Source organism: Cupressus sempervirens, chromosome 7, assembly GCF_028749045.1.
Source record: "Cupressus sempervirens isolate cs-2001-9-10 chromosome 7, ASM2874904v1, whole genome shotgun sequence".
NCBI classification, from domain to species: domain Eukaryota; kingdom Viridiplantae; phylum Streptophyta; class Pinopsida; order Cupressales; family Cupressaceae; genus Cupressus; species Cupressus sempervirens.
The window spans coordinates 147,999,945-148,019,649 of NC_143124.1; the positions used below are offsets into that span (position 1 = coordinate 147,999,945).

At 34.7% G+C, this 19,705-nt stretch overlaps 1 protein-coding gene across 1 annotated transcript; it reads left to right on the forward strand.

Annotated features, from left to right (window-relative positions):
• Nucleotides 1-17,427: 17,427 nt before the first annotated feature.
• LOC149545954 (uncharacterized) lies at nt 17,428-19,096 on the forward strand. The gene is made up of 2 exons (XM_089790898.1): nt 17,428-18,324; nt 18,447-19,096. The coding sequence occupies exons 1-2, from the start codon at nt 17,563-17,565 to the stop codon at nt 18,492-18,494; spliced, it is 810 nt and encodes a 269-aa protein (XP_089647024.1). The 5' UTR covers nt 17,428-17,562; the 3' UTR covers nt 18,495-19,096.
• Nucleotides 19,097-19,705: the final 609 nt, after the last annotated feature.

Below are 19,705 nucleotides of genomic sequence, written 5' to 3' on the forward strand. Positions count from 1 at the left end.
AGTAGATAAATTTTTAAAAATGGCAATCTTGGTACCCTGTAGAAAGGCAATTTCTATAGAAGATACCATAAATCTCTTCTTTGAGCATGTTTGGGTTCATTTTGGTCTACCGAGCAACATTATTTCAAACAAGGATAGTAGGTTTCTAAGTAAATTTTGGTCTTCATTATGGGCAATGATGGATACAAAACTAACAAAGTCCACTGTATTCTGTGCTCAGATAGACGGTCAAACTAAGGTTGTCAATCACATGATCATTCAAATATTGCCTATGTATCACTTAAAACATCCTTGTACATGGGATGAAAGTCTTCCCTATGTACAAAATAGCTACAATAGGGCAATTCACAGTTCAACTGGCCATAGCCCCTTTGAAGTTTGTCTTGGATATCAAACCATTAGCACCAATAAATATTTCAATTCCATCTATGCAGCCTGATTTGACACCATGCTTGAATAATAAGAAAGGAAAAATAATGAAGTTCATTGATAGAATTTACCATTTGCAACAATAGGTTCATGAAATTTTGAAGCAGGTTACTAAGAACTATAAACAAAGGCATGATGAGCATCAAACTCCTCATAATTTTCAGTTTTGGGATAAGGTATGGTTGCATTTTCAGAAGGAGAGATTGCAAGGACCTCATAGAAAGCTTCATCCCCTTCATTATGGTCCATACATGATTATCAAACAAATTGGTGAAAATGCATTTGAACTTAATTTGCCACCATTCTTGGGCATTCACCCAATCTTCAATGTGGAACTTTTGAAGCCTTACTTTTCTCTAATACTAGACATTGTAGATGTTGCTGAGGAGATCAACCACACAAAATTAAATCCAGAAGTGGCTAATCCACTCCAAACTGATCAAGTTATGGAGAAGTCTATGAAGAACTTGAAGAACTAGACTATTTACCTATATCGTGTGGTGCAAGAAGGTCAATTTTCTCATGAGGGGAGGTGGCTTACCCGTGAACAAATTCATATTCATTTTTTTCACCTACTATAGAGTGTGGATGCAATGGGGCCCATTGCCTCTCAAGTGGGGGGGGGAATGATCAGATCATGGTCCATGATGATCCAGAGGAGGCTGGCAGAAGCAGAAAAGGGAAAATAACAAAATCTAAATTTTTGGTATTTTCTATGTTTTAGTAATTTGCATTTTTAGAGGCCTTTGGGGCATTTATGGGCCCTTAATGGAGATAGATAATTGGATTACCTTTCTAACGATGTAAGCAATGTACATTTTCGAGCTATGTGATGTAAGTTATGACTTCTACAAGTAGATATAAAATTTAACATAAATTTTTAGTAGTTTTCATAGTTTTGATATTTTATTTTGTAATAAACATTATGTGGACTATTCATTTCTTTTTGAAGGGATATTGTTGGTGGCCCTTCAGATTCATCATAACTTGTATAAACTTGAATGAAATGAACCACTTTTTGGCTTGCATAATTTGTTGTCCAAGAATTAAGAATATCACAAGTATCAAACCAGGTGTTGTAATCCAAAATCACAATTTGGATCATTAGTCCTTTTATTTCTTCATTCAAGAGTTTATTCTTTTCAAGTAGATCTGCAGATATTTTGTCATTTGGATTGATTGATTCAAATAGTCCTTCAGTCTCAACTTCTTCATAGGAAAATTGTTTATCCTAGATAACTTTATTCTTTTTAAGGATTTCTTCAAATCTTGTCTTGCTTTCTCAAGTCTCTACAGTATAAGTTGGATGTCAAATCACCTGATTCTCAATAACCTTGTCTAGTTTAAAAGCCTCCATTTCCAAGATCTGATCTCCAAGTGATTAAGATTCTCTCAGAGAACCAATGCTCTAATACCAATTGTTGATTGGTGGAAGTATAAACAAGATAACAAGATACTGAGAGGGTGGGGCGGAGTTGAATCAGAATCTTAAGCACTTTTACTTTTCACCAAATCATTCATACATTCATTAGTTAACTTGTGCATGTAAAACTTGTAATAATAAACTTTTTGTAATCATGTAAATATAATCTATCACATGCATGAAAATAATCACATAACACAATATTTTTTATCTAGAAAACCTCCAAGGTAAAGGTAAAATTGGGGTGGGGATGACACCCACAAATCTTTATTACTGCAGTAATAAAATTAACTTGTTAGGGTTACAATGTTTGATCATAATATATGATCTACCCTAAGAGGGGTCTACCCTACAAAAAGTGTTTGAGACTACTAGGTCTCACCTTGTTAGAGGATTTAACACTTACAATAAAGTAAGGACTCTGTTAGGAGATTTACAAAGATCTGTTAAGACCATTTTGTTAAGAGGTTTACCCTGATTCAAGTTGGTTAGAACTAAATCAATACTTGACTCTCAATTTTCTTTGCAATCTAATTTTAAGTTTTCTCCTTGTTAATTGATCTTCTCCTCTAATATGTTGATACTTTTCTTTCCCCTTCACTGCTTTGAATAGGTCACTTGCTCTATTAAGAGATAACATAACACTTCCACTGATTTTTGATCTAATCTCGATCTTTCACTTCACTATTTGAATGTTACTCCTGGTTTGCATACAAACTCTTCTTTCCTCATCTCATTGTCTCTCCTTATCACATACATGATCTAGGTTAAGATCTACTCTATTTAAAGAGTTTTGTAAAGATTTTTCTAGATACTTCCATATTTTTGCCTCATCATCTGAATCATTGATCTCACAACATAAGGATTTGTGATCAATGCCATAAATGCCTAAAATTCTCTGTAACAACCTCTACATATATTAAATGTTCCTTCCATGTTAGCTCAAAATTGATTTACCTCAAAATGTGTATCATTCTTGATTTTCATGTAAACTCTACATTGTTTGGCCTTTACTATTTTCTGAAACTCAACATTGTTGTTGCTCGATCTCTATTGTGTCTGACACGTACTACGTAACTTGACACATGTATCCTTTGGGCCGCATGATCAATGTTGAGCTCAATTTGTATAGAAAATACTCAATAACCATACACTTACTCAGCTCCTGTAGAGCTTAGTACATACTTACTTATGTATATGACTCGACCTATATAGTGTAGCTCAGTCACAATGATGACTGTTTGACTTTGCCTTGTAAATGACTATGTGTTTAACACTAATAGACAACAATACTGAGAGATACCAACAAATTTTCACTAAAATCTTTATTTCATTGAATTCTTTTTGGTTATCTTCTAAACCTATTGATTCCCTGATTGAAGAACCTATACATTTTATTATATAAAAGTGTAATAATTCTACTGATAGAGATTTAATAATAACCCATGTTGGAAAGCACAGCGTTTTAACTGAGATCTCATGAAAATTGGGGAATGAAATTCACATTTTATCCTTTATGAAAACAAAGAGAGACGAAAAGAAAATGATCTCTAATGCTTTTACTTGTAAAATGTAAGTATACCAAAAAATTTGACAATGAAGAGATACTTACCTATTCCTAGCAAAAATCTTTCAACCACTTTACCAAAATTGGTTTCATAGATTGTGGACCATTCTAAAATGTGAAAAGTCCCGAATCCTTACAATTCACCAAGTGATCCTCATGGTACTCGTTACTAATAATGAATATGAACTATTAATGTCCTTCTAGTTTTCACTTGGTTGCCCTTACTAGTTTATAGTCTTGATTACACCTGTATTTATTTTTTTGTTACCATCATTAAAATCTATTTGCCTACCTACACCTTGAGGCTGTGACATTGAGTCATTGGTAAACTTATTGGTCTACCGCATGGAAAAGGGGTTTCTACCAAGGAGATTTTTGGACCTCACATTACCTATATTGGAAGTGACAAATCGAGAGGGAGGGAGGATCCGATTGTTGAAAGATTCCCTAAGTGGGGGTTTGGGTTTGAAATTTTGATGCCCTAATTTAAAGATTGTCTTTCTCAAACTCTTGGAACTATCTTACCATTTCTGCCTAAAGGGATTCTATTGGCCTCTAAAATCAGGCATGGGGGAGATCTATGTGAAGGCTCTCTAAGTCTACTTTGGTCTTTCCTTCTTATTACAGTTATACCCACCCTCCATCATATTTTCCCTTTCTTGAAACCACTGGGTTGGAAATTGAATTTTTAGGTTGAATCTTTTTCCTATGATGGGCGAATTGGGAATAATCTTACCTATATGTGTTCCTCATGTGCTGCAATGAATGATGATTGTAATCATATGTCCTTCTATCTTTTGCATACTTTAGTTTTTGAATAAAGAAGAAGCTCCTTCTTCTTGATTATGACATCATCCAAGTTCGTTTATGGATGACTAGAATTACATAGTTTGTGTAATGGAACTTTTTTGCATTCATCCTAGCATATTGACACCAAGGATTCAAGCAACAATTACAAACTATCAAATTTGTTTGTAGTAGTAATCACTTTTGGGACTACATATTTTGTTTTGCTTAAGTATGTAGAAACCTCATGTTTCTAAGTAGAAATTGCATGTCAATTTTGTAGAGCCATTTTAAATTTTTTTTTTTAAATTACTTACAATGATAAAGGGAGGGAAGCTTTTTGTTTTGACATATCTAGTAATTTGTATTTAAGTACAAGTTTCAATATTTTATTTTTTAAGTGATGTAGAAATACAATTTGTGTAATTGAATATATAAATGAAAAATATTTTTATTTTATTTAAAATTTAAAATGATATATATAAAATTAATGTAGGTATGTGTTCATGATTTTTTCCTATTTTTAATAAATTATATATATATATATATATGAATATGAACTCTATTTATAGAATTAAGTAAAGCAATAGAAATTTGATTTAATTGATAATATAAAGATTTTATTTAATTTTCCATTCTTATCTACCTATGTCTAAATCTCATTCATAGCTTGATCTTTAATTAAATCAAATTTATCGATTCAAATTTAGATTTTAAACTATTATTTGTACCATTGCCAATTTATATATCTATAATTAGCTGATAGGCTTTCCCATTGAGATTGCTTGCAATCGAAACTTGTCTCATGTTGAAAAATAGCTGCCCGTAAACCATTTGCCAATCATGGTTTGTAGTGAGTTGTACATCAAATCTTGAACTGCAAGAATCATATCTAATCTCCATTTATTATATATCTACAATCTTCAACAACTCCCATGTAATCGGTACTACTTATCTAAAAATGGTGGACGAATATCCACTTAAAATGGTAGAATATACAGATCAACAGAAATCCAAGAATTTTGTGATTTTGTCCCAATAATGCATCCTCATCTTACTGGTATCTTTGATATGCTTAGATGTGCAAGATTGTTTTCGCTTTAGCTCTACTTAAAGGAAGGAATATTCAAAAATTTTAGTCCTAAATTTTTTAAGATTCAAAATCTTCTTTTTGAATTTTCCATTCCCTTCCCTCATACATATTTTTAAAATTAAATTATTTGATTGTCTAAAAAAATCATTTTAAGGCTATTTAATGGAAGAGATTTGCTAAAATTTCTTAGTTATGGAAAAAGTTATGGCTTTTAAAAGATAAAGTATGCTATTATTTTTTTGTTTTTGTTTTATTTTATTTGTTTTAGTTGTTTCTAGTAGAAGTGAAATAAAGATTTTAAGATAATGAATTTAATTTATGGTAATAAAAGTTTGATATAGGGAAGATTTATGGGTAAGTATAGTTTTTTCTTATAAGATATGACATTCAATTGGAATAAGAGAAAAATGGAGAACAAAAAAGTTTATTATAGAATGAGATTTAACAATTTAAGAATTTTTTTACATATTAATTTAAAGTTAACAATTGTGGATATGAAATAATTTTTTTATAGATTTATTAAAAAATAGTATAAAATGAGAATTATATTAAATGTGATGAAAGATACATTCAACCCTTCTTGAATACTAACTTAAAATTTACAATTTTTAATACAAAAGAAAAAATTAATAACTTTTTTAAATGGAGTGGTGCAAGGGAGTGAAATTTCTTATGAATGTCAAAAAAATCAAGGTCAATATAGATTTATAGTTAAACAAAATAAAAACAAGTTGGGCAATTTCTCATTAGACATCCCACCATTTGCAAGGCGTGAATGTCATCGAATTGTGATTTGGAAAGGTAAGGCATGTGTAAAGACAAAAGAGCTCCAACAAGAAGTAAAGAGAGAACATAACAAAGAAAGCAAAAATGCATAATATGAGATTTATGTTGAGAGGTTCCAACCATCAAGTGAAAGGAAGAACATCTCAAACTATGAAACCTATCAATAGAAAAGCCTTTTTCATACATTCAAATCTCATGGACACATACATCTATGGGGAGGCTTAGATATTAGATTATACTCGTAAAGTGGTGTAGAGAGGGTTGCCCTTGCAATCAATTATAGAGTGGTAGATGATGTCTTTTGATGATGGAGTAAGTATAAGTCCTTGTTGAAAGATTGCTTCTTGGTAGACTAGGTTGATATTTCCTTGTTGGTAGTTTTGGTAGTATGTTGAAGGGAATTATAGTGGCTATGTGGTTCACATTCCCAATTTAATGGAGGGATTAGTGGGAGAGAGTGTGGGAGCAACATCATGGCTGGTCCATAGGATGGAGTAGGGCCCCTTTGGTAGCCTATTATTGTAGAGCACTTCAAATTTATTATGGATGAAGGGAGACAAGATGCATGTATCTGCACATGAACATCTCACAACTAGCATTGTCTTCTAATTAATAATGTAGTGCAAGGCCCAATACCTAAAACTATATAGACCAAACCTTGGTTGTACCATCAATCCAATTAATTATGATTCAAAACGTGAAGTGAAAACCTACAGGATAGCATGAGATCGTGATGAAGTCTCATTGAGTTGAGTGGCCTATGTTATTCGATTGTGATTCCCTCTATAGAGAAAAGGCCATTACCTGTAAAACCCTAATTTGATGTGTTCTTTACAACTTTGTGCTAATTGGAAATAAGATGAGCTCATATTTTGAAGAGTTCTAAACATACCTCATAAACTATGCTTGTATGGTATCCCCGAAGAGACATTCCCTTGAAATAAAAAAGGAGCAAATATCAGTTGCCCAAGTTAATCAAAAGGGTATAATAAGAATGATCTATGCTCAAATACACATATTTGTAAGAGGTTTACAACATACTTGTTTATCCTTTCTCATAACAGGAGATCCTTCATTGCTTCATTGTAGACTTGAAGATAAGAGATTCAAACAATGTTTTCATCATTGGAGCTCAACTGAATTGTAACAACTTGATAGTTCTTTCATAGGGGTAGGGCATTTGAATTTGTACTGTTGTGGAAATAGAACCTTGGCTCACATGCCAATGGAGGGAAAAGAGGCTGGATGGCCCAAAAATCCTAAAAGACATGCAATTCCATTTTCTTGCCTCGAAGGACATTGTTGTGTGAACATTCTCTAGCATGTGGCTGCTACCATGTAACCTGCTATATGTTTGAGATAATCGTGCCTTATACTCACTCATAGATGGATTGAAACCTTTTTTAGCTGATGGAGTGATAGCCATGCCTTATATTCACTCGCAAATGAATGGAAATCATTCCCACCCTATGGTTGATGGAGTCTATTGTCCACACCCCTATAGATGATTGATTGCATCTTACACTTAGTTTGAACTGTCTTTCTGCTTTAGTGAACTTGTTTGGCCATTTCTTCTTTGCAATAATTAGGACTTGGAAAACAGGATGAAGTCATGGTGAATAAATCTATATTAGATTCCTTTCGCTCTCAATCATATGACCTATTTGCTTGCTTATGTTCTAAGCATTTGCTATCTACCAATGGTGTTGATTGTCTCCAAAAATGGTGAGGACTTTAACCAGTAAGTGAATGGAATTTGAATTAGGAGAAGAGCCCACTTATAAACCAAAGTCACCCATCAAACAACTCCTTTATAAAGGGATAAATTTTGCACCCATTTCATCAAACCTAGACTGTAAATAAAACACAACAATGTACTATGCCGACATTATTGACACGGGCTTCAAGCCATATAATAGACAGAACAAACCATTTCTATCAACACTCACCATGCTGAATCAATTTGAAATCTAATGAAGAACATAGTGAAATAGAGTGCACATTGTTAGGCCCAACTCAGTGGCAACATTTATAGTCTGTTGGTTCTACTTGTTGTGGTATATTATAGCCTACCACAACAAATGCCACTAAACAACTGAGCAACAACCACAATCTCATATTTATAACAATAAACCAAACTATTGCAGCAACTAATCATACATGAAGCCCTTTTGTAAATTTGTTTCCACTTAAGCATCTCACAAGCCTCCTAAAGAAATTTCTCATATCACAAAGCCACATACAATTTCCCAAGATTCTACAACCATAGCATTACATAAAGCAATGTCCTTCCAAGGCATTTTGTCAAATAGTTTTACTGCCTTGTGCATGCTTTCGAATTTTACATACAACAAACTAATAACATGCAGTTAAAAATGTGGAAGGTTTCAGCTAGCTAAACACATGCACTTACAAAATGTAGAAAGTTTTTTGGCAAGGTTTTCACTCTTTATGGGGATGTGGGTCCCTTTTCCTACTTCCAATTTTACCCAATAGTATATGACCAATTTTTTTTAAAAATAAAAATTGTTTGTCATAGGAGGTCACTGTCAATGGTTTCGAATTGGCAGTGTAAGTAAGCCCAACATTGTGATTTTTTTTAGTAATCAAAATTGATCTTATTTAAAATGTATTTAAAAATGTATAAGAGATAAAAACTTTATATTAGTCGTTTGAATATTACAAGATCTAGGTTTAGGATAAACTGGGACTAATATTTTCTTAGTTGTAATTATCTATGATTAAACCAAACTCCATTGCATCAACTTTTAAAATAATAATAATGCATGATTATATTTATCTTTAAAATGACATAAACAACATTTATTTTAAAATAGATATCATTTTACTATCTAAATTTATTCTAAAATAGTTATGATAACTATTCTTATATCATATTTTCATGTGTATTTTATCTAAAAGCTATTTATTATTATGCATGATATTTGTCATAAAATAAATTATGATTATTGTATATTGTATTTTATTTAATATTAGATTATTTAATTCATTTTCAAAATTATATTTTACTTATATTAATATTATATATATTCTATAATTGTATAAGAGATGGTTAATATATAATTATAAATGTATTTCAGACAAACTTTTTAAGAATTTAATATACTTTTCAATCACAATTAAAACAATACTAAATATATTTAATATATCTTTCTCTCGCTTTTACCTCTCTAGATAAAACATCTATCTCTCTATCTATAATGTAGAAACATGGAGGAGAAGACGACATACATGACACAATACTTGGTGCATTAAAGACAAGTAGATAAGGCTATAAGTTTAACCATTGTCAAAATGCCTTGATGATATATAGTCTCAAAGACTTTGCCATCATTCCATCACCCTATCTAAGCTGACATGCTAAATGGAAAGCTCCCATTTTGGCATATAGGCATGAAGGATGATGACAATTTGTGAATAATGACTCTATTCTTGCCAGTTGCACTTACTCATAATCAATTGTTTCAAGTATTTAAATATAGTAATATATAGTCACAAATTTCATTTCATCTGTTTGTTGAATTGCACATGGTCAAATATTTGCCTCTCTATGTTGAATTACATAACATGTCTTCTCTTCCATAAAAACATTTGAATAAGGTGTACACATCTCAAATAGTACTAGGATGATTGACCTCTTCCAAAGTCCAGGTGTTTCACCTTTTTGAGTAAAGTGTTCCATTCATTCTCTACCTACAACTTCTTCACTATATTTATCTCCTATCTCTATCTCTCTCAACCACTATTATTTTGCTTCTTCTTCCTTCCCTCCTCTATCTTCATCTCCACTTTGTCCCATTTCAAAATATGACTTCTTTAGCTAGGAACTTCAACGAATTGTGTCTCTTGTTGTGACATCTATCACCATCAAATCTTGAAGTGGAAGGGTCGTGTCCAATTAGATCACAACAATAACTGCAATCTTAGCTCTTGCAGGTCACCATACACGTCAGTTCGTAGTATTACTTTCATTTGACAAACATACTTTTCTTAGTCATACACACATTAACTCTATCATTTACTTTGATCGATCATTTTCTTCAATCCTTTGCTCCTCTACCTTCGTCTATCTTTTTTATACACTATCTTCTCTTTTACATCTCCCATGCTCCTCTAGTTGGGATTTTGTAGTGTGTGGAAATAATTTGTGCTAGAATTTTGCAAAAGCAGAAGCACTAGCACTTTGTGTTGGGAAATGAAGAAATTAATAGGGAGAAAAAGTCATTTGGAAGTAGTAGAGGGGTTATCTCTGGAGAGACCATTCACCCCAAGAATGATGTGAATACATGAGAAATATACACCCTTAACAAAAAGAATAATTCATGTCCTGAATGAGACATGGGGCAATGGAAAGAAGGATTCAATGGAGAACAACACATATAAGTTGGATCCTTATAGAAATGAGGCCAAGTTCTATGTGCTACCATTTTTGTCCATTTTTCTTGTGGTAGGGGATTACTAGTTCATGCCCCTTGAAGCAAACTACCAGTGGGATATGGTTGGATAGTCATCTCATAAGTTTATGTGGAAACAAGCGTCCTATGGGATTGAGATTCAATCCACTCTCTCCTCCTCCATCATCGACACTTTACAAGTCAATGATGGACCCCTCATAACCCACACGTCTATGTCTCTACTCTCTCTCCACACATGCAATCCAGATGGCAATTTTGTCTGTTTTCCATAAACATATTATTGGTCATCAGCACATATAAGTTTGCATAGACAATATCTTCCCACTAATTAAACTCCTGTAACTTGTTAGTGCTCCATCCCTAGTCATGACTCCTTGCTTCATGTCAAACATGTCAAATAATGAAGTTGTGGCCAGGGTGAGTATGGTTGGGTAAGGTAGGTCTGGAAAGCTAAAGCAAAAGCTAAAATCTATGGGTTAAAACAAATAATATAAACATTGCAGCCCATCCCACAATGATCTGCTGATTTGTTGATCAAATGGATTTATATTATAAGATTTAATGAGAATGACTTCAAAAATTATAAGGATAATTGAAATAATAATTTTTAATATCTTTTAACAAATTTAAAATTGGTAAAGAATATTAATTTGTATGAAAAATTTAAAAGTAATATTCTTTAGCATAAGATCAAATAATATTTTAATTTTGCCACAATAATTTATGATTATTCTAAAATAAATTAGTGTTTTATCACAATTTTATAAATTTGATTTACTATAATTAGTATTATTTCTTTTTGGATTATGGAGTCTTTTAATGCTACTTAAAGGTGTTGTGTAGTCATGATTTTCAATTAGTAGAGATAATGAACTTGACTTTGTACCTTCTTCTATTGAAGAAAGAACCTCATCCAATCTCAACAACTCATAATATTTTTGTCATGTCCCCTTTTCAAATAATTAAAAAATAATAATCTTTGCTAAGGCAGGCAGGCCCAAGAAAGTGAAGTTTCGGAAAAAGGGGGTTAATCTTTGGAAACTGTTGGACTAATAAATGAAAATTATTATTAAAATATGTTTCATTAACCTCTCTTGGACGTGAGTTACAGTTATGCCCTCTTTTAAGAGGTTTGGAGGCATTTTGGGCACATTCTAGAACTTGATTTTCGCTCATTCTTTGTTATTCTTCAGAGGCTGCCAAACCTGTGGAGAAGGAGACCCAAGAACGGGAGTTTGCAGGTTTCCAGGGAGACCCAAGAACGAGAGTTTGCAATTTTTCAAGAAGGCTAAGGATGGGAGTTTGAAGCCATTCCATGTGCATGCTCATACAGAGTTTGCCTTTGTGCTGAACAGTGTAGATTTGTGGGTTTTTGGGTGTGCTTTTTGCATGAGTTTGGTGTTTTCAGTCAAGCATTTCATATCAGTTTTGGTTACTGCTGTATTTCAGACTTTAAGTTGTTAAAATAGAGCTGAATATATGTATTGGGACGTGATTAAACTTATGAGATAGTCTATTAGTGTTTTTGTGGTGTTTCCGGACATTTTTGTGTTAATTTCGGGAGCCCGATGAGCATAGTTTTTGTCCTACATTTGTGAGTTGTTGTGTAAATGCTATATAGATCTGAAAATGTCATTTTGTAGGCTGTTATGCTGCTGAAATTTCTGTAAAAATATCCATTTTCAGATTTATTAATAATAGGTGAAGCTGTGAAGCTTTTGGCACCATTTCTGGCATACCCGATTTGGGGTTTCTTGAGAAATTTGGAGGATCTTTGTGATATTAGTTGATTGATCTTAAAGATCTGATTAAAGGTTGGAAATATCATACAAAAATCAGAAAAGGGACATTTCAGTGGTATCAGAGCCATGATCTTGCCAGCCTGAGGGTTTGTAGAAGTTTGCAGGTCAGTTTTGACAACTACCCAGATCTTGCATTTCAGTTTTGAGAACTACCCAAATCTTGCATGTCATAATTTATGGTTGCATGTTTTTTCTAATTAGCTGCATGTCAAAATTTATGGGTGCATGCTACTTCAAATCATTTTCATGTTAGTTCTTGGTGAATTTGGTGGTTGTAGAAGTTTGCATGTCAGTTTTCACAACTACCTAGATCTTGCATGTCAGTTTTGACAACTACCCAGATCTTGCATGCCATAATTTGGTGGTTGCATGTTGCTTCTAATCAGTTGCATGTCCAAATCTATGGTTTCATGTTAGTTCTTGGTGAATTTGGTGGTTGTAGAAGTTTGTATGTCAGTTTTGACAACTACCCAGATCTTGCATGTCAGTTTTGACAACTACCCAGATCTTGCATGTCATAATTTGGTGGTTGCATGTTGCTTCTAATCAGTTGCATGTCAAAATCTATGGTTGCATGCTACTTCTAATCATTTGCATGTTAGTTCTTGGTGTTTGAAGAAGTTATATCCTATTGGGGTTACACTCTACTTTATCCAGAATGGACAGGTATAGTACAGAGTCTTAGAGGACACGATCTTGGACAATTGATATCCAAAGTCAAAATAGTAGAAAGGATGGTTATTTAGACATTCGAGATAAAATTATGAAAATAAGCCATGACATGTCTAAACAGTTGATTGAGCACCACCGTATAATGAATGACATGTTGTCTGACCCAGCTAAAGTGGATAAGTTGATTGGATTTCTATTTGGCAGATTTTCTCACAGGACAGATGACACAATTCCTAAAAACTTGCATGAGGAGTTTGAGAAACTAGCTAATAGCCAGGTAGAGGTCTCAGATTCTACTCTGCCACAGGAGGTGGTGGGAAAGGATATTACACAGATTGATAGTAATGGTCAACTTGATACTCAAATTGAGACAATTGTTTACAGGTCATCAAAGGGTGATGCCATAGGTATTCAGGATGGTATAGTTACAATAGGTAGTGACTACAGTGTAGTGGGTTCAGATGATGATTATGAGGATGTTGTTGTGTAGGATGGTGAGATACCTGGTAGAGATGAGCAGACATTGAGCATTCATGACTTTGTTGAGAAAGAGTACCAGGCACAGTTAGATGCTTCATCACATGAGGTTGAGGCTGGTAGTACTTCACATGATTTGTTCAGCCAGCTAAAGGTGAACAAAGATAGTATTGTGACTTCATTATCTCATGATGACAGGTATGTGGAGTTAGTTGGTATTGGTCATATTACTCAGGTGAGGAGTTTGCTTGAGTTACCAGTTGATTCTAGTTTACGGATATGGACTCGAGATTGTTATATTGGCATTTGGGATTCAGTTGACTGGAGATCTTTAACACTTTTTGGTAGCAGTGTTTGTTTGGGTGCTATCATGGATTTGATTAACAGATTACATGGTGTTGTCTTTTCTTATGTCAGTATCTTGTCTGATGTTGGTATTAGTTTTTATACACCAATGTTGGGCTTTGTTCATATATCCAGTCGACCATACTTGCTGGAATGTGTTGATGATATTTCATATTTGGCAATGTGTATAGATGAGTCCCAGGATCATATTGGCATTGATGACATCCAGGAGGATGCAGTGGGTAGTTTTGAAGACTTAGTTTCCTTGGGTATAGAGGAGTTGGATAGCAATGCTAATGTTTTTGATACTCCGTATGTTGATATGAGCTTTAGATTTGATTCACAGGATATGGATGGTAATAATCTAGAGACTAGTAACTTTGAGGATACTCCTTTAGACAGTACATCAGAGGAGGTTTGTAGGAGACAGTCAAGCCAGTGCCATCATGTGTCTAATTAGTTGAGAGTTAGTGATCGAGACATTGCTATCACTTGCCAGCATTTCGATGTTGCTCATCAGTTGTTAGCAATTTATGGATGGGGTTCTCCTACTAGTGATGAGCAGGGAGGTAGTTATCTTTCCTTGATAGAGTTCCACTCTTTATGGGAGGCTATTCAGATTTTGAGACAAAATTATATGCAGTTGGTAGCTGACAGAGATTATCTTATGGAGTGAGGCAGTACAACATATGATGCATTGTTGGCCAAGGAAGATGAGGTGAGTGAGCTTACTGAGCAGCTTGAGGTGACTTCTGAGATTCTTGAGAGTACACAGTTGGATTTCAAGGAGTCACAGTTTCATTTGTCTAAGGTGACCATGGAGTTAGAGCGACTACAGTCTTTACCTGATTCTATACAGTCACAAGTTGTGGTGTTTGGTGATCTGAGGATGTCCATGGCCAAGATTGTTAGAGACAGTGGAGATGGGGATGCATCCATCCTTGATACTAACATTGGCATATCAGGTTCATTCCCACTAGAGTCAGGTTCAATTGAGTTGGGTGCTGTAGCAGATTTTTGTGGTGTGCCTGACATGGTGGTGACCTCTAGTACTGATGGCACAAAGACTAGAGATGTTGTATCAAAGACCATGTGTGATGTTGGTGAGCTAATAGTTGGTATGGTTCCTGCTAGTAATACTACTCCATTGGCAATGTCTTCAGAGGTAGTAGTTAGTTCCAACTTGGTTAATGATCGATTGCAATTAGTTACATCTGGATTGCAGTCTGAGCCACTGACTGAGATTGGTGCATTCTATCGGCATTACACTGTGAGGTATGCTCATCAATCTACCTTTGATGACCATGCTGATGAGATGATGATACATAGATGTACTTTGGTTCCTAGTGCTTATCATCAGTTATGGGATAGTTTGATGCCTCGGGATGAGAGTTGTGATGGGCATGACATGGCGATAGGTCCTACAGTTGACAGGTTGATAATACATGACTTAGAGTAGGAGTTTTGGAGTGATGCTTCAGCAGGTGTTGTTATTGATTCTACTCCTTTGGCTATGACATCTCCTGACTTAGCTGGTGATCAGTCACAATGGGTCGTATCACTTCTTCATGGTGAGCTGTTGACTAAGGTTGGTTTTTTTTATCAACATTATATTGCAGGGTATGTACATCAGTTAGCATTTGATCCTTGTGCTGAGGAGTTGATGGCAGACAAATTTGGTTTGGATTCCATTTCTTACTCTTTATCTTGTAATGTATTTTCACCATCAGCAGTGCATGAGAGTTATGGTTATGAGATAGTGGCCGATGATTTGCAGAGTTGTGTTGACTGCAAGAGTTGTATAGTGTGTGGATTCTCCATACTTGGTACAGTTTCATTCGAGAGCATTCACCATTGTTGCAAAGTTGGATTGTACATTTCGTATAGGCCAGTGGGATGCGTTGATGGTATTTACTGTGTTGGTAGTTTGATTTGTCCACTTTGCTTGGGTTCTGATGTTCTAAGAGTTTGTGTCTCATGGGTTTTTGACTGTGGTAGTGGTGATTTTGGAGTTTTGTTGAGCTATAATTGTCAGTTTGATTACGGATTCCTCTTGGTCATATTGCAGAGGATATTGCAGGAGCCTGTGTTAATTGGTAGTAGTATAGTTCATGACTACATTTGGGATCCAGGTGGATTGATTGGTTTATTGTTTAGCCATTGCTTGAGGACAAGCAATGTTTGGGAGGGGAGGACTTGTCATGTCCCCTTTTCAAATAATTAAAAAATAATAATCTTTGCTAAGGCAGGCAGGCCCAAGAAAGTGAAGTTTCGGAAAAAGGGGGTTAATCTTTGGAAATTGTTGGACTAATAAATGAAAATTATTATTAAAATATGTTTCATTAACCTCTCTTGGACGTGAGTTACAGTTATGCCCTCTTTTAAGAGGTTTGGAGGCATTTTGGGCACATTCCGGAACTTGATTTTCGCTCATTCTTTGTTATTCTTTAGAGGCTGCCAAACCTGTGGAGAAGGAGACCCAAGAACGAGAGTTTGCAGGTTTCCAGGGAGACCCAAGAACGAGAGTTTGCAGGTTTCTAGGAAGGCTAAGGACGGGAGTTTGAAGCCATTCCATGTGCATGCTCATACAGAGTTTGCCTTTGTGCTGAACAATGTAGATTTGTGGGTTTTTGGGTGTGCTTTTTGCATGAGTTTGGTGTTTTCAGTCAAGCATTTCATATCAGTTTTGGTTGCTGCTGTATTTCAGACTTTAAGCTGTTAAAATAGAGCTGAATATATGTATTGGGACGTGATTAAACTTCTGAGATAGTCTATTAGTGTTTTTGTGGTGTTTCCGAGCATTTTTGTGTTAATTTTGGGAGCCCGATGAGCATAGTTTTTGTCCTACATTTGTGAGCTGTTGTGTAAATGCTATATAGATCTTAAAATGTCATTTTGTAGGCTGTTATGCTGCTGAAATTTCTGTAAAAATATCCATTTTCAGATTTATTAATAATAGGTGAAGCTGTGAAGCTTTTGGCACCATTTCTGGCATACCCGATTTGGGGTTTCTTGAGAAATTTGGAGGATCTTTGTGATATTAGTTGATTGATCTTAAAGATCTGATTAAAGGTTGGAAATATCATACAAAAATCAGAAAAGGGACATTTCAATTTTCTCTCAATGTGTGTCAAGTTATGAGCTTGGTTTCTCTTATATTTATTTTGATTATGTTTGCAAATACAACATTTTCTGATGTGTTGGCATCAATTTGAATGGTACAAGCCACCCTTTCACAATATTACATTTCTCTGAATATTGGAATCAATTTGAATGGTACAAGCCATCCTTCTCCAATATTACATTTTTTTGAATATTGCTTTTATAACTACGACCTATTGGCATACCCTTTGCACCTTCTTCTGGTGCAAGTGCTAGTTTATTTTCTTTCAAATCCTTCTTTACATTCTTTGAGACTCAACCTCAAACATAGCTCTTGTTAAGACATTACTTTCTAGAGTCATGTGCCCTTAGATCTTTAGTATTATTTTCTCTTAAATAACCTTATATATATCCCTCAAAGCATGTTGAGGTTCGAGGTAATGACTCTCCCATTTAACTCGATTCTAAGTCTTTCTACTATTATTTGTTTTAAATTATAAGTAGCCTAATTGGGAGGATAACCAGTTTTGTAAACCCTAATTCTGTACGATGGAACCCTTGATTATATTGTCTTCCCCGCTTTAGTCTGCTCGATCCTGTGTTTACCTTGTCGAAATCGAGCTGCTGCAATTTAGTATCATACGATGTTATTAGTGTTGTTTTCAAGGGGCATTCGTAGATTGTGTTCAGAGAAATCTTCGTCATATATCCCTGTAACGATTAAACTGCATTCTCCATCATTCCCTTTCGCACAATTTTCACCACTTTCTTCATCCTTACGTCGTTTCCCAGACCCCCTTAATATCATTTCAGATCTCTTAATAAAAGAATGTGGGTTTTCTTCTTCTCAAGTGACAACTGTCTTGAGAAGAAACCCAAAGCTCTCGAGGATCAAATCTGACCACACTGCTAGAGAAGCCATTCAGCTCCTGAGAGATTTTGGATTCTCTGAAAACAAGCTTAGGAGTACCATTCTTGCAAGCCCAAATGCTCTTAGACTCAAAGTGGATAGTCTGTTAAAGCCCAAGATGGAGTTCCTCGAAAAAATGGGCTTTTCTACTCAGGACATAGTGCACATTGTATCTCGTGCGTCCAGACTTCTTTCGTTGAGCATAGACCATTGTCTGGCCCCTAGAATCATCTATCTTGAAACCCTATTTGGCTCAAAGGACCAACTGTGCAAGGCTCTCAAAGTGACGCCTCAGCTCTTGACAAGCAATTTCGAAAAGCAGGTGAAACCTAAAGTGGAGTATTTGAAGAATAGTATGGGCATCCTGGAAGGTTCAGCAGCATTGGCGAAAGGCCTCAACGCGATTGTAGGCCTGAAGTTTCAAACCATGGAAGCCAAAACTAAACATATGACGAGTCTAGGTCTGACAGAGGAAGAAATTGATCAGATTCTTAAGGTATATCCTCTAGCACTTCGTCTTTCAACTAAAAAATTGAAGGAATGCATTGATTTTTTAGTACACACTGCTGGTCTTCAGCCTGGGATTGTTGCTTTGAAACCACTGATTTTGTCTCTCAGCGTAGAGAAAAGACTCAAGCCTCGGTACGAACTCTTCAAATCTCTTAGTACAAGTACCAACGCCAGGCGTCTACCTAGTCTGGTTACTTTTTTCTTTCTAAAAGAGCAAAGATTATATAAATATGTCGGACACGAGGGTACCAACTCAACTCTAACAATCATGCAATCTCCTAAAGCAAGTAGTGACAGGAGTTTTAAATTACAATTTTTGGTGGAAGAAGGCAACAACAATATAATTGCATCTTCTATTAATGGAGGGGAAGGTAGAAAGTGCAACACATGAAATCAGCTAGGCAGTGCGCACCACTGGAGAAGGTGAATTACAACAACTTGTTGAAGGGAGCAGCCAGCAGGACGCTATGAAAAAGGTATTCAAGTTTATTGTAGGATGGAAGGAATACAAGCCATATTCAAATAAAAAACAAGAGACTGCACTGGAAGAGGAAATAACAAGAAGAAGACAAAATACACGATTTGAAAGCACGAGACTTTGCATTGAAAACAGGTAGTTTCATATGTATTTGTTCAGTCAAAGGGCCTGTATTGCAGATACCCGATTTTATACAAAGCTACCCCATTCATGCTCAGTGTGAGTACATGTAAACAACTGCCCTTGAGTATAAAGGTTCACTAGTCTTTTTTCAATTAAATGCCTTGCTTCTATGTGTTTAAATTCTACTTACATAATGGTCCATTTAGGATCATTCTGCTTCACATCAAATCAAAGTGAACAGAAAATAAATCCATCTAGCTTTATCCACAGTTTAGATTTTAATTCATAGGTAAGATATCCATTTACATAGTAAGTTGACTATTCATGTCTTCTGCATTTCTTGAACTTTAAGATCGAGCAAGATACCGACACCAGTTTATTTTCCCAAAGTCCAATTGCAAACGTAATAGGCGAGTACACTTGAAATCATTTTTTGATACTATAATTAAAATAGTGGTCTTCAATTTAATTTAGTCAATCATTGGTTCTAATTCAATCTTAGTTTCTTCTTTTGACATCTGTATATGTTATCTCTGCTTGCAACTATTAGTATAATTTCTGGTCTGCAATATTCTTCTTGTTTTTGCAAACCTATTGCAACGGCTTAGTTAGCATTGGTCTATCTCTTAATCTAGCAATGATTAATATTGCTGTTTAAAACTACTTCTGAACATGCATCAATTTGATATTATAGCTTTATCTCCTTGATTAACTACTTTAGGGAAATGGTTTGTTATTGCTACTGTGATTTGCAGTATTTAAGGTT

Coding starts and splice junctions, on each gene's coding strand:
- LOC149545954 (XM_089790898.1), top strand. CDS start 17,563: ATGTTATTAGTGTTGTTTTCAAGGGGCATTCGTAGATTGTGTTCAGAG. Junction 18,325..18,446: donor AAATTGATCAGATTCTTAAG/GTATATCCTCTA, acceptor TTTGTCTCTCAG/CGTAGAGAAAAGACTCAAGC.